The sequence below is a fragment of the Serinus canaria genome, chromosome 3 (genome assembly GCF_022539315.1).
Source record: "Serinus canaria isolate serCan28SL12 chromosome 3, serCan2020, whole genome shotgun sequence".
Lineage (NCBI taxonomy): Eukaryota > Metazoa > Chordata > Aves > Passeriformes > Fringillidae > Serinus > Serinus canaria.
This window is the reverse complement of record NC_066316.1, coordinates 78472132-78484909: the sequence shown is the minus strand read 5'-3', so window position 1 is coordinate 78484909 and position 12778 is coordinate 78472132. Positions and strand designations below refer to the sequence as shown.

The following is a 12778-nucleotide window of genomic DNA, read 5'->3' as shown; positions in this document are numbered from 1 at the left end:
AACTCACAGTAAAAATAATTAAATGTGATTCAGAAAGAAAAATACCTAACTCCATGACTTTTTTTGAAAACTGAATGAAAACAGAAAATACATTAAGTCTTAGGTGAAGAAACCGCATCTAAACTGAGTGGAAAAAGATCACGATGCCAGCATTCCACAAAATGCAAGTGAAAACCAAAAATTTATCAGTTATTAATATGAACTTGCTCATGAATATGAGCATGAATAATATATTGGTAAAACTGAAGTATAACAGCTGAATAATGGCAAAACAAGGAAGTTGCATCCAGATTTAATTAATGATCATGTGCAAGAGCCATCACACTTTTTGGTCATAAATTAGTGTAGTAAGTAGAAATATTACTTATGTTATAAAAGAACACTACAAGCAAGAACAGGACATTTAAAAATAATTTACAAAATTATGCATAAAACATTTTATATTATTCAGTATCCAACTTTTAAAGCACTTTTAGCCTGGGTTATGGTACATTCCAAGACATGTTGATGATAAACAATCAGGTACATATACTAGAGATACTAGTGACCTGAGAGTCAAAGTATGTAAGTGATTGCATGAGAGAAGAAAACACCTCAAAGAAAGCAGCCTGGCACAAGAAACACAATTGTCCTCCAACAGCTAATGACACGCAGATAAGAACACTGTAGGGGAAACTTTGGTTTAGGATCAGCAGCTGACATTTTATAAGCAATATGGTTAGAAAATACCCACATTGTCAAAGGGATTAGCATTGCCAAGGGGTTAGCAAACAGACTGTATTACAGTATTACTAGCATTTGACAGACAAGAAGATACATGAAGTAATTTGGACCAAGAAGCTGTTATTTTATTGACAGCTGGATAACCAGTATCTTGGCTAGCTCACTTGGACACGACTTTATGCCACATATTCTCACAACAGATTTGCAAAGACATTCTTTTAATCACCAGCAGACTGAAGACTGGCAAAAAAACATCATGAACCTGTAAAATGTCAAATCTCCAGTGACTCAGGAAAGTCCAAATAACCCTCTTGGAAACACTTTAAAAGCTGGCCGTGTTTTCCCAGAACTTTAGGAATATTAATTGTAAACAGTTACAGAGTCTAATGTCTCAAGAGAGATACACCCAACTGCTATAGCACGCAAAGCCCTACAGGATCCACTGATAAATGAAAATCATATACAAATAACAAAGAGATATTTTTCCTTTGTGTGTCAATTACTCTTACAAAACTTGGCTAAATCCTTTCAAAAAGATGTAGAAAATAAGTCACAAGCTAATAAAAATGTAAAGCTATGGTTTGTAACTCAACAAAAATTCTGATTCTTTCTTGTATTACTTGCATTTAAAAACAGCTTTCATTTGAAATAGAAACAGCTCCACATGTGAAAATACTGGTTAGTCACCATCAAAGAAAAATATTTTCATAGAAATGTTTCACAAAAAAATGTGGTAATTACTGAATTCTGTTCTAATCTGACAGAACTGGAGTTGCAGCACCATCAATGACCAAAAATATTTAGTAAGCAAGAGTGACCCATTCAAACATTAAACTCTATTTAAAGTAAGGTCGGTATAAGCAAGATATTATATAGTTTTGCTGTACAGCATAAGCAATAGACTTAGACCTGTGCTTTATAGCTCTGCAAACGTGGGATTACTTACAACTATGTTCTATTCCTCTCATACATCTGGAAAAAAAGATCTTAATATAATCAGCATAAATACTTTGAAAAATAAAAACCAAAAATGCACATAGGTATAATGATCTATTTCAGTAGAGTTCACTGGATTTTAAGCACTAACCCTCATTCCCCTAAAGTAGTCCAAATTTAGGACCTGCTTAAATTTTAACCTGCTAATAAAAAATTAGAAATTCTTACACAGTTTATTAATGAAACAAACATAAACCAGCTTTTATATGCTTATAGCACTTTTATTCCTAAGCAAAAAATCCATGATTTTGTCTTGCAACACACCCTGTAAACATTACACTTCCCTGGCTTCTGACTGAGATACCTCCTGGTAACACTTATGTCCAAGACAGCATCAGATGGCACAGCACATAAAACAAAAACCAATTTTTAAAAAAAAAATAAATATTAATTAAAAAAAAGAGGTAGCTTCTGTGCAAAATCCATTGACATGAAAGGCAGAGCAGCTAGCCCAAAGAATTATGCCCAGACTTTTCTGTGCAAAGGAACATAGCCAAGTGTTTTAGCAGCCTATCTGTCAAGTATGAATTGCCTGCTAGTGCTCACCCAGCCATGCTGCTAAATAAGGAGAGCATGGAGCAAAGGCTCTGGGAAGAATTAACCTGAGTTAGGTTTATTTGCTCAGAAAACAAACATGTCCTGGATGCACGAATCCTCTCTCTCATGGGAGCTTTGCCAACAGTGCAAGTACAGCAAGAGTAGGAAAAATCAGAGCTGACATGCTCTACAAGCCAGCTCTCAAACTATGGCACACAGACACATTTCAGGTCTGCCTGCACAACCCCTGCTTGGTATACCTGAATTCTAGACTAAATAGGGTCAAATCTGACATTGCTACTCTTAAACTTAAACCAGTAAGCCTTTCAGGAGCAAGCTGTTTCCTATAGAATTGCTTGGACATCACAGCACTCACTGCAGATAACTGAACTCCCAGTATTTCAGGTTCACTTGAACCTGAAATCTAACAGCCTTCAGGTTGTTAGATTTCATCAGCATGGTGTCAATTCACGGAACTAGCTCAAAATCCAGAGGTGCAGCCATGCAGAACTTAAGAGAGGGCAGGAACACCTACACTGCTCAGCAGAGAGCAAGATGGAGCAGAATGGAGGCTGGTTGCCTTCATACAAAGTGTATTTTACACTGCATTTCTAACTGTACATTATATATAGTGAATTATTATCCCCACCAGATGATGTATTCCAGACTTCCACTGCCTTGGGTGTCAGAGAGGTAAGTAATTGGTGGAAGCCAGGTTTTCTTGTCAGCCCATAACAAAGACATTAAAGACACTTTCCACCAGCCAAGAAAAAACTGTTTTCCAATCATGCAATATAGGAGATGGTTGCCTTACATTTGTTACTTTATCAACAACTCAATAGAACATGCTCTACTTTTCTGTATTTTAAAGTTTAAAACCTCGAGGTTTCCAACTTGCATTCACAACACATGGTGCTAAAGCTCCCTCTGCCGTTTGCATCAGCAGTGAAGTTTTACACTTCAGCATATTCAACACACAAAGTTAGAGGTGAGACGTGCAGGAATTGGCCACAATCAAAACCCAAGGGGCAAAGAAGTCTGAACAGTAAATGTTGGGTCCCAGAGACAGAAAAAAATCCAAATGACACAGAGTAAAAATAAAAGAAAGCATACTTTTTTTAGGACAAATTGAACTTTCCATTCAATGAAAAAGTCAAATCCAGAAATAAGGCAAGATGTTGTTTTAACACATTAATGCCCGCATTATCAGTTAGAAATATTTTATCATCTTCTTACAAAGCATTGCAAAGGACTAACTAATATATAAAAGTACAAGGAAGAAAACCCAAAATAAAAAAAAAAAAAACCCACAGAAAAAATAATCAGCCAGTCTTTTCTTTATTCACTATTTAATAGTTATTTACACAGTACTATTCTATTCAGCACAACAATCACTGATGCTCTTAAAAGTTGGAAATTTATGAGATGATCTCCAAGAAGCTGGCCATAGGTATTTGAAATACCTTTTCTTTAAAACCCTGCAAAGTTTTGTATGTTTTGGATTTTTTTAAAGCAATGTGATAGATCAGTTTGCTTCTAATCTGGAAGTAAACTTCAGAGGTAGTGACAGGTTGAATTTTCATCAATCTGTATTTAGTTCCAAGTAAGAGTTATCACAAAATGAACATAAAAAATAGACAAAGTGGTTTTAGAATGAAATCTGAATTTCAAAACCTCTATTATAACTAAACAATTAAAAGATCTGTTCTACTCTGCTAAGAGACAATAAAATAGTGATTTCTAGCACTCAAAAGTATGCTTTATCTTTCACTAAGGAAACAGAAATGTTTATTTTCAGGTGTCAACTTCTTAAACAGGTTGACAAATATTTGTGGTATTAAAAATAGTAACTTTTAGGTAAAGCTCATACCTGTACCATGGATAAATAAAGTTTTCCAGCACCAGCTCAAGCACCTGTGCAGAACAAAGACAACCATGTTACAAAACAAACAGATTACTACAAATCCCTTCCAAAACTCATAGGACATAATTTATACATGATAAAACATAAAAATGTGTAAGTTGTGATCCTGTAGCTAGATCAACCATTTTGCATCATAATCAGTACTTTGGGCAAGTAACATCAAAGTGCTGGTTTCATCAGGTATCAACAAGAAACATTTGCCACAAGTCCTATCAGTAACATAAAGCACAGTGACATGGCCACTGTCAGGCAAATGCTACAAAAAATGTAATCTTGCCTTAAACAGCCCATCCCTAAATTTTCAGATCAGTCCCTGTTCTTTTCTGACATAGCATGGAGTGTCCCACAGGCACAGTTACGTACTACACTTACACACACCTCCATCCTTTTTCACCCAAACCTCCACCTTCAGGTGGGACAGTCATTCCTGCATTCTCACCACTCTCAAAGAAAGCAAAAGAAAAGTTATAAATAGCAATTCATATGAAACTCAGCTGTAACAAGGAAGGAGACAGAAGGATGAAGTTTCCTCTTCCTTCAGTATAGCCCCAAGATATCACCCACACTACCTTCTCCCACTGCAACCTATCCCTCAATTTGAATCAGGGTTTTAGAGATCAGTTTATCCCCAATAGCATCAATGCTGATGAGGGGAGTAAGAGAGAATACATGTTGCTATGTAAGGCTGCTCAGCCATGTTTCTGAAGGAAAAGTTTTTCAAAGCCACTGTGTACAAAGAAAAATGTGAAGTCTGTTAGAAAGCAAAGCTGAATGTAACAGCTGATATACAAGTGTCATTCATGAGAACAAGTGCTACTCTTCTTACAAGATCTGCTGCTGCACTCATTCACACAGTAGGCACTGCAAGAATTCAAGACTTACCTAATTTATACTATATTTAGGGCACTACATGCCTCTGCTCCTCTCGTGATTATAAAAGCAATAAAAAACACACATGGCCTTTTCAATTCTTCTCAACCCTTCAGACCTGAGCAGCTCATGAATACTCTTTTTCTGTCTTCACTAGTGAGAATATATCATCCACTCAGATTGGATAAAATACTTTCTCTTTCCCAGATGTTCCACTTTAGTGATTTTCCTCCCCTCTCTCTGAAGAGATGTGCTGCAGCTCAGGATAACATTAGATGTCTGTGTTATGGACCACACAAAGTCATCAGTGTCTTTTCTCCCACCCTTATGTGCTACAGCAGTAATAGATCTCGAAACTGTAATACCATCATGTGTTAATGATGGATGGGTAAGCTAAATGTTTTATCATGTTGTCTTGGGTCATCCCCACCCCCCATCTCGTATTTCCATTTATAAGCAGGGTGGAAGGGTGAGGAAAATGACAACAGATGCTTCAATTCCCAGTCTAGAAGAGATTAAGAAATCCTAGAGAACCTTCAATGGAAGTTAATCTTCAGACAACAGAAAGGAGACCTCATCCAGCTCCAGTCAGCAGTCACAGGCCATTGGCCTTAAAAGCAGTATATTAGACTACTTAAACCAATTTCCCTGATGCCTTCCATAGCACTGCCACTACATGAGCCACCAATTTACTCTACAGAAATCTCAGTCTCACAGGTATTGTGACACTATTTTTCTTCATGCAGTTTCTAACAAAATAAACCTCTTTCAAGGCTCAAAATGCACTCTTCAGAAGAAATGCCTTACAGAAAGCTTGCAAAAAAATCCATCTGTCTATTAAAGGAGTCCTTTTCCTTCTTCCTCCACTTTTCCTCTGTGCCTCCCCATCAGGAGCAACAGCAGCAGAGCATCTTCTGTTTGGAGTGGAAAGCACACTTGCAGAGCTCTCAAGCACAGAACAGTGTATTCAAAGGGATACAATTAACTCCTATTGAAACAGCTTTCTTCATTTATGACTACTATTTTTGAACTGAGAGTCTGTCTATCAACATTTCCATGAATGTGCCACTACAAATTCAGTTCATCAGATGCTAACATAACTTATTGGCCCTCTCTTCCTCTATAGCCTTATAGAGGTGTCTGAAGGCACTAGAATTGTTTCCAACAGAGAGAGATCTGATCCTTACTGCTGCCTGAGCAAAACATAGTTCTGAGATTCATCTTCCCATGGTTATTAAATAAGCAAGGAAAGTAAAAAAAGGTACAAAACCTGATGACCCTTCCCACTCAAAAGTGGAAGACAAAGTCTCCTTCAGATTCATCCCATGTTGTAGTAACTGAGCCCCAGCTGAACCATTCTACAGACTTGCCAGTGTTTCTCTTCCACAGCCACATTGTAAGTGCAGGCTTTATGGTACTGCTTCCACAGAACACTGCAGACAATCCCACCAGGCAAAGACACAGAGACAGCATGCACAAAGACAGACAACTAACTCAAAGTGCACTTTTCACTGGAGTCCACCTATTGCTGGTCAAGATATCAGAAGGAGAGACACGTTCTACAAGGACTCAGGTTACCTATATGGTCCTAATAAAATGTGTGGGCAGAGAAAGCAGCCCCTACTTGCAAATTAATTAAACAGATGGCATGGCAGAGGCAGTTAAGTATGATGCTCCATTCTACCAAGGTGCTGAACAGAAGTTAAAGCAGAGCTACTGTGTGAAAAAAGAGAAGCACTCAAGAAGTAATAAGCCATTGACTGACTCTGGATTTCAAGGCATGCAGTCCATACTGCTTTTCCTTCAACTCTATCACCATTCTAGACTGTGTCAGTGTGATTCTGCTGGTCAGAAAAAAATTGGCTACATCATCCACTGCACTTTCATGAAGCACTGGGGAAGCAGGACATGTGTACCCACTTCCATTCTATCAACAACAAAAATATTATGCAGGCTCAATTGCTCACACTTCACACACGCCAATGAAGTAGATGGGACACCTCAAAAAAATGACAGCTAATGATAAGCCATTTCCTTGTCTGTAAAGTATTATCCTCCAGTTTTAAATACAAATGATGAGTCATTTCATTTAAAGCCTACCTATTTTTCAAGCATTTTGTAAAATGACTGGTTTTACTATGCGTGGGCAGCTTTGAATTGGAAAAAGATTACAACTGTAAAACCAAATGCAGCAGGTAGCAATAAAAGAAGCAGCTGAATTAAAAAAAAAAAAAAAAAAGAGAGAGAAATTATTTTCTAGCATGCACTGCAACACTGCAAGCTAGTCAGTCTTTGCTGCTGAGACAAGCTTTTTGGGGACTGCCACACAACTGACCCCAATTGTCAGGAGGAGGAACTGTGCAGACAAATGATGACTGAATCAGTAGCAGGTCAGAACTACCAGGCCCAATCAGAACAGAAAGGAGCAAGGATTTGATACATAAACCACAATAACAATTATAAAGCCCTAAAAGAGAGCACAACCTGACAGCTGAGGCCACTTTCTGGGGATAGAAGCCATTCCAATAAGAAAGCATACGGTCCATTGTGCTACAGCAAGAGTATTTCTTGTCAGGCATTTCTCTACTTCTTGCTTTCCGAAAACCATTAAAAAAAAAAAAACCAAAAAAAAAACCAACAAACATCTTCTAGTCCCATAATTGAGTCAAAAACCTGAGAAGAATTAAATGAGATCAAAAGATAGCAGCACCTTGATCCAGAGAGACATTTCTTTCAGCATGCCGATAAAGAGTAGCAAAACAGCTTTCCACAGATTTGACTTGCAACCATCCCTCACATAGCAAAAATGAGATTGTAGAGAGAAAGATTAATTCATTACCAGAACACAGGATTAAATTCTCCTTTATACCATCTGTAACACCTGGATTATACACAATGCAAAACTGACCAACTGATATCATGTCCTAAATCAAAAAGAAAAAAAACATCGAAGAAATGCAAAATGGATTAGAAACTGGAAATAAAATTATACTTAGGTCACTGCTTTATTTTTGTGCAGGATGCAGCCCAAATTATAAAATATTGATGAATGCATGGTTGAGACAGTTTAGTGTTCAACTAGAGCAACAAACATAAACACGGGGAGGAATGTCCAGGCACAGGTTTTGTTATTCTTCTAAATCACACACTGCAGCTGAATAGACTAAAACAAGGCTGCAAAAGATTAAGAATTTTCAAAGTGAGACAAACTATCATCACAATCCAAGACAGAAAAATCCATACTTGTGAGGAAAACTTGAATTTCTTCTGATTTGAGTGTGTATTAAATTATTCTGAAAAGTACTTGAAAAACACGAGCTTGAAGGCTATGCACCTGGTTCAAATTAGAAAGATTTGGAAATGAGAATATTGCGAAAATTCTTCAAGCTCCAATAAAAGAACTAGAAAAATTAAAACATAATAAAAAAAATTTCCAAAAATTTCCAAAAAATTATTCCAAGTATTTGAAGAAACCGCTTTTTAGAAACAGACAGCACTCCTTTAGAATCTAATTAACCTTAATTCAATTCATACTGTATCAGCTTCTCTCTAATGTATGACTAACCCACAAAAGAAAATAAGAGCAGTCTCTCCTTCCAACCTGAAGCAGGCTATCCAATTCCAGGCCAGCATGACATGCATCCTCCGAGCAGGTGGCCAAGAGGAATATGGTGTGGGCAGAGCCTTGCTACCCTTTTCACCAGTAGAGAAGAGCTGCAATGAGGAACCATGCAATGAAATTTCTCATCCCAAACAGTATCTGTCCAACACTGGTGAAAAAGGTGGCTCAGACTACTTGTTTGGGTCCATTGAGGAGGGTGACCCTGGCTCGCTGCCCTGGGAAGGTCCAGAACCCAGGCCTGGTTCTTCCCTCCAGTTAAGCACACAAAGGAGGTAAAGGAATGAGAAGCATGGGCATGGATACACATGACCCACACCTCCAGTGCCAAAGAAAGCAGGGCCTGGGACACATCACTGAAGTGAAAAGTAACAGCAACGAAAAAGCCACAATTTTGGTAAAAGCAGAACTACAGCAATCGCACAGAAAATGCCAAGGAGATAACTGTGGTACCTACTCATATCACTTGCAAAGAGATACTACAAACAACCTTTTCAGCATCAAATTCTCATTTAAACCAAACAAGAAAATTTCCAGTTCTTCAGCATTTAAAACATCCTTGGTTAGACTGCCACAGCTATTTGGTACCCTAAATTCTAAAAATATTAAACACATAGAAGCATTTATTTCACATTTTATTATTAAAGCAAGAGTCTATTGAAATTCTATTCAGCAATATTGTCATTTTAATGCACTCAAACTTAGTTTAAAAAATAGATAAAGTAACTTAAAAAGAATAAATGTTTATTTCTGAAATCACAGGAGAAGTTACTTAATTCAACGAGAGGAAGTCAACAAGTTGTTACCTGTTCTTTTTAAAAAACTTTTCTCAACTGTCCATGCCTTCCCTAATGTTTTCATTCTCCTCCCACTCCTTCAGTGGGCCATGCTTGGGACAATATCTCACAGAGCTGAATTAAAGTGTTAGCTTACACCACAGACACACATGGCTCTGACTTCATACGCCATGCTGTTCATTGCAAGAACTGACACACAAAAACTGACTCACTTCTGCCATGCCATGGTTCATCCTCTTACCATAGAACCCCAAATTTGGAATTCTAAATAAATGGATATTAATCTACATATGTGCTTGTGTATTTTCCTAGCTTCAAAAAACACAAAGTTTATCTGTTTAGCTCTCAATACATTTCATCAATTACTAATCAAGGAAATAAACAAAAAAACCAAGCCCAACAAAAAACAACTATTCAAACAGCTCTTTTTTTAAGAGAACAGAACCAAAACTTCTGATTTACAGCCTTATTACCAAAAATACTTATGCTGATCTTCTTTGAGTAAATTCAGCAATTTCTTTTTTAAGGCAGATTTTGTTACAGTTTTGTCTGATGATTTTAAATAGATGCATGGAATGGTTTGGGTTGGAAGGGACCTTAAAAATCATCTAGTTCCCACACCCTGCCATGGGCAGGGACACCTTCCACTTGGCCAGGTTGCTCCATCCCACCTGGCCTCAAACACTTCCAGGTACAGGGCAACCAAAAGTTCTCTAGGTAACCTATTCAGCACCTCACCATGCTCAGAGTAAAGAATTTCTTCTTAACATCTAAACGTATTCTATCAGTTTGAATCCATTGTCCCACACTCTTGTAATAGTCTTTTTACATCTTTCTAGGCTCCCTCTCATCAAATTCTCATCTTCATTACAGAACTTTTGTAATTGGATCAAATCATCTTTTACCCTCAACTCCAAGAAACTAAGCAGGCTGAAATCCTTAATTTTTACAACTCAGATGTGCTCCATTTTAACTGATCTTTTCATTATTCTTCCCAATTTATGCAGACATTTTTTTTGTGTTCTAGGTGCACTGCTACACAAGCAGTCCAAGTTTAAAAGCAGGCCATCTTGGCTCCCTGCTAAAGCAAACACTCCTTTGATTTGACTTTTACTTGAAGAAGTTAAAATACCTGCAAGGTACACATGAACCATCTAGTGAACCAGAAACAAAAGGTTTCAAAGACACGTAATAAAACCCCACAGAATTTTAACGTACTAAAGAAACAATGCACCAATACCTCTGAAAGTGATGCATCAACCTTGGAAGGCACTTTCAGATCCAGCCATGGCTGATAGTTTTCCAGAAGCAAAGTAGGTCTGTAGGAGAGCATGGAGAAGTTTATGTAACAATGTGCAATTGACAGTTTCCTACTGTGATGTGTCAAATGGCAGCAGTACCAAGCTTAGGAGTGCCACATATGTAATTTACCTGTGCCTCTTGCATTTGACCTTGCCACATACAGCACAGCTGTGACCGTGGGGAAACAGCTCCGGCAATTCCAACTGCTAAGAGATTTAGACAAGCTTACATTCTCCAAAATGATGACTCTATTAATATAGCGACACATTTGTGAATTTCCTTTCAGAGCATGCTATTCCAGAGAACTGAATAAGGACAAACTTATTCCTCCAGCAGGACAAGATAACAAAGCATGGCATCAAAAACAATTGAACCACAAAAGAAAAATCGCTTCCACTGAAACAGAGTGAGAGGACAGAGATATCCTTTCACATCTCCACTCACCTTCCTGTACATTAATCAGTCTAGTAACAGACCAGATGGTTTCTCTGCCTTACTCATAGCATTGAACTACTGCAACTGTACCTTTTAGCCCTATGAAATTCTACACTGAATTAGTTAGAAAAGAGCAATTTGCTTAGGGAATATTTTTCTTTTTGAAGTGCAGTACTGCCTAGAGAATTTTGATCGCAGTGTACACTGGCCTATGAAAAGGAGGGCATCTTTAGAAAAGAACCAGCCCCCTTAAAGGAGCAAACAACAACATAGTTTCTCCACTGCCTGCTACTCAAATGCTCAAAATGTACAATGAGAGAAACAGGAAACAACATCCTTGGACACTCCAACAACCGGCTTTGCAGCCGTGCGTGGATTTGACGGGACTAGGCAGAAACACGCAAAGAATTCAAAGTCTTAACCATCATCTATATGCCACAAAACACCTGTCACCAGGAGTGTATGAGCTGTACTGACGCACAATATTTCTGAAAGCAGCCAGGCTTAGGCAAGAATTGCTACTCCATACAGGTTCTTATCATATTTTAAAAAAAGCACAAGACTCTTCACAGACATATTTACCTTGGGTTTATATTTTATTGTGAACAGAATATTGGGCAGGAGGGAGTCCGGTCCCAAGGAACAGTAGAAGGTGACGACCCCAGCCACGAACGACCAGAAGACCATCAAAACATGAAGATACCTTACAGACACACAGGAAGGAAAAGCCGCTGCGTGAGAAGGCGCAGCGCCGCCCGCGCCCGGCTCCCCGCCCGCCCGGTTACCGGTTGAGGAGGAGGGTGGCGGTGCCCAGCCCCAGGAGGAGGCAGCAGGAGAGCGGGTACTGCCGGCAGGTCTCCCGCAGGCCCTCGGCGCCCCGCAGCCGCCGCAGCAGCCGCCGCCCGGCCGCCCGCACCCCCCCCATGGCGGCCGCTGCCCGCGCCGGCCGGGCCGGAGGCGGGGCCGCTTCCGCTGCCGGCGCCCGCTGATGGCGGCGGAGGCCGCGACGGGCCCGCCTCAGGGGCCGCGGCTGCCGGGGCGGAGCGGGGCCGGGCGGGGACAGCGGCGGGGGAGGAGCTGCGTCCCTGCAGCCCCGCCATGGCATTTGCAGCTGCGCTGTGTCACGTAGCGTGCTAAGCACTGTAAATAGAAGGGCTCTGATGACAGCGAGCTTACCTAGTTATAAATACTTGGGTTCTGGACAACAAGGGGGTCCCGGCGCCAAGCGGCCAGCAAGTGCTACGTCTGATTAAATGGTCTATATTTGGATGATGACTGAATTAAATCATTCAGCGACTGGGACACTAAAACTCTATAAACACCACTCAAAGCTTCACATATTGGCTGCAAAGAAAAGGAACACGGTAGGAAATGTAATAAGATCCCGCCTTAACATCAGTAAGTATACAAGATTAAGACATTGAAAAGAGAGGAATTCTAGAATGTAGTTTATTGCTAGCGAGAATTTAAAGCCAACTTCACACGAATAACACCTTCAGCTGCGCTGTAAGCCACAAGCTTTCACCCACTGGCGTGCTTTCGGCAGCTCTGGAGTTACTCTGCCTTTCGAAACCC

General features: G+C 39.5%; 1 protein-coding gene across 9 annotated transcripts in view; it reads right to left on the bottom strand.

Moving 5' to 3' along the window:
• Window positions 1–12163, bottom strand: part of SNX14 (sorting nexin 14) — a 45284-nt gene extending 33121 nt beyond the window's left edge. For 2 of the 9 annotated variants that reach the window (XM_050972013.1, XM_050972021.1), the window contains exons 1-5: window positions 11989–12163; window positions 11786–11906; window positions 10898–10974; window positions 10707–10785; window positions 4127–4170 (exon numbers count right to left, since the gene is read on the bottom strand). In XM_050972013.1, coding sequence (XP_050827970.1) covers window positions 4127–4170; window positions 10707–10785; window positions 10898–10974; window positions 11786–11906; window positions 11989–12128 — 461 coding nt within the window. In that variant the 5' untranslated portion in view covers window positions 12129–12163. The remainder of the gene's footprint in view (window positions 1–4126; window positions 4171–10706; window positions 10786–10897; window positions 10975–11785; window positions 11907–11988) is intronic. The other 7 variants (XM_050972015.1, XM_050972017.1, XM_050972014.1 and 4 more) reach the window with 6 other exon arrangements.
• Between the last annotated feature and the right edge of the window lie 615 nt (window positions 12164–12778).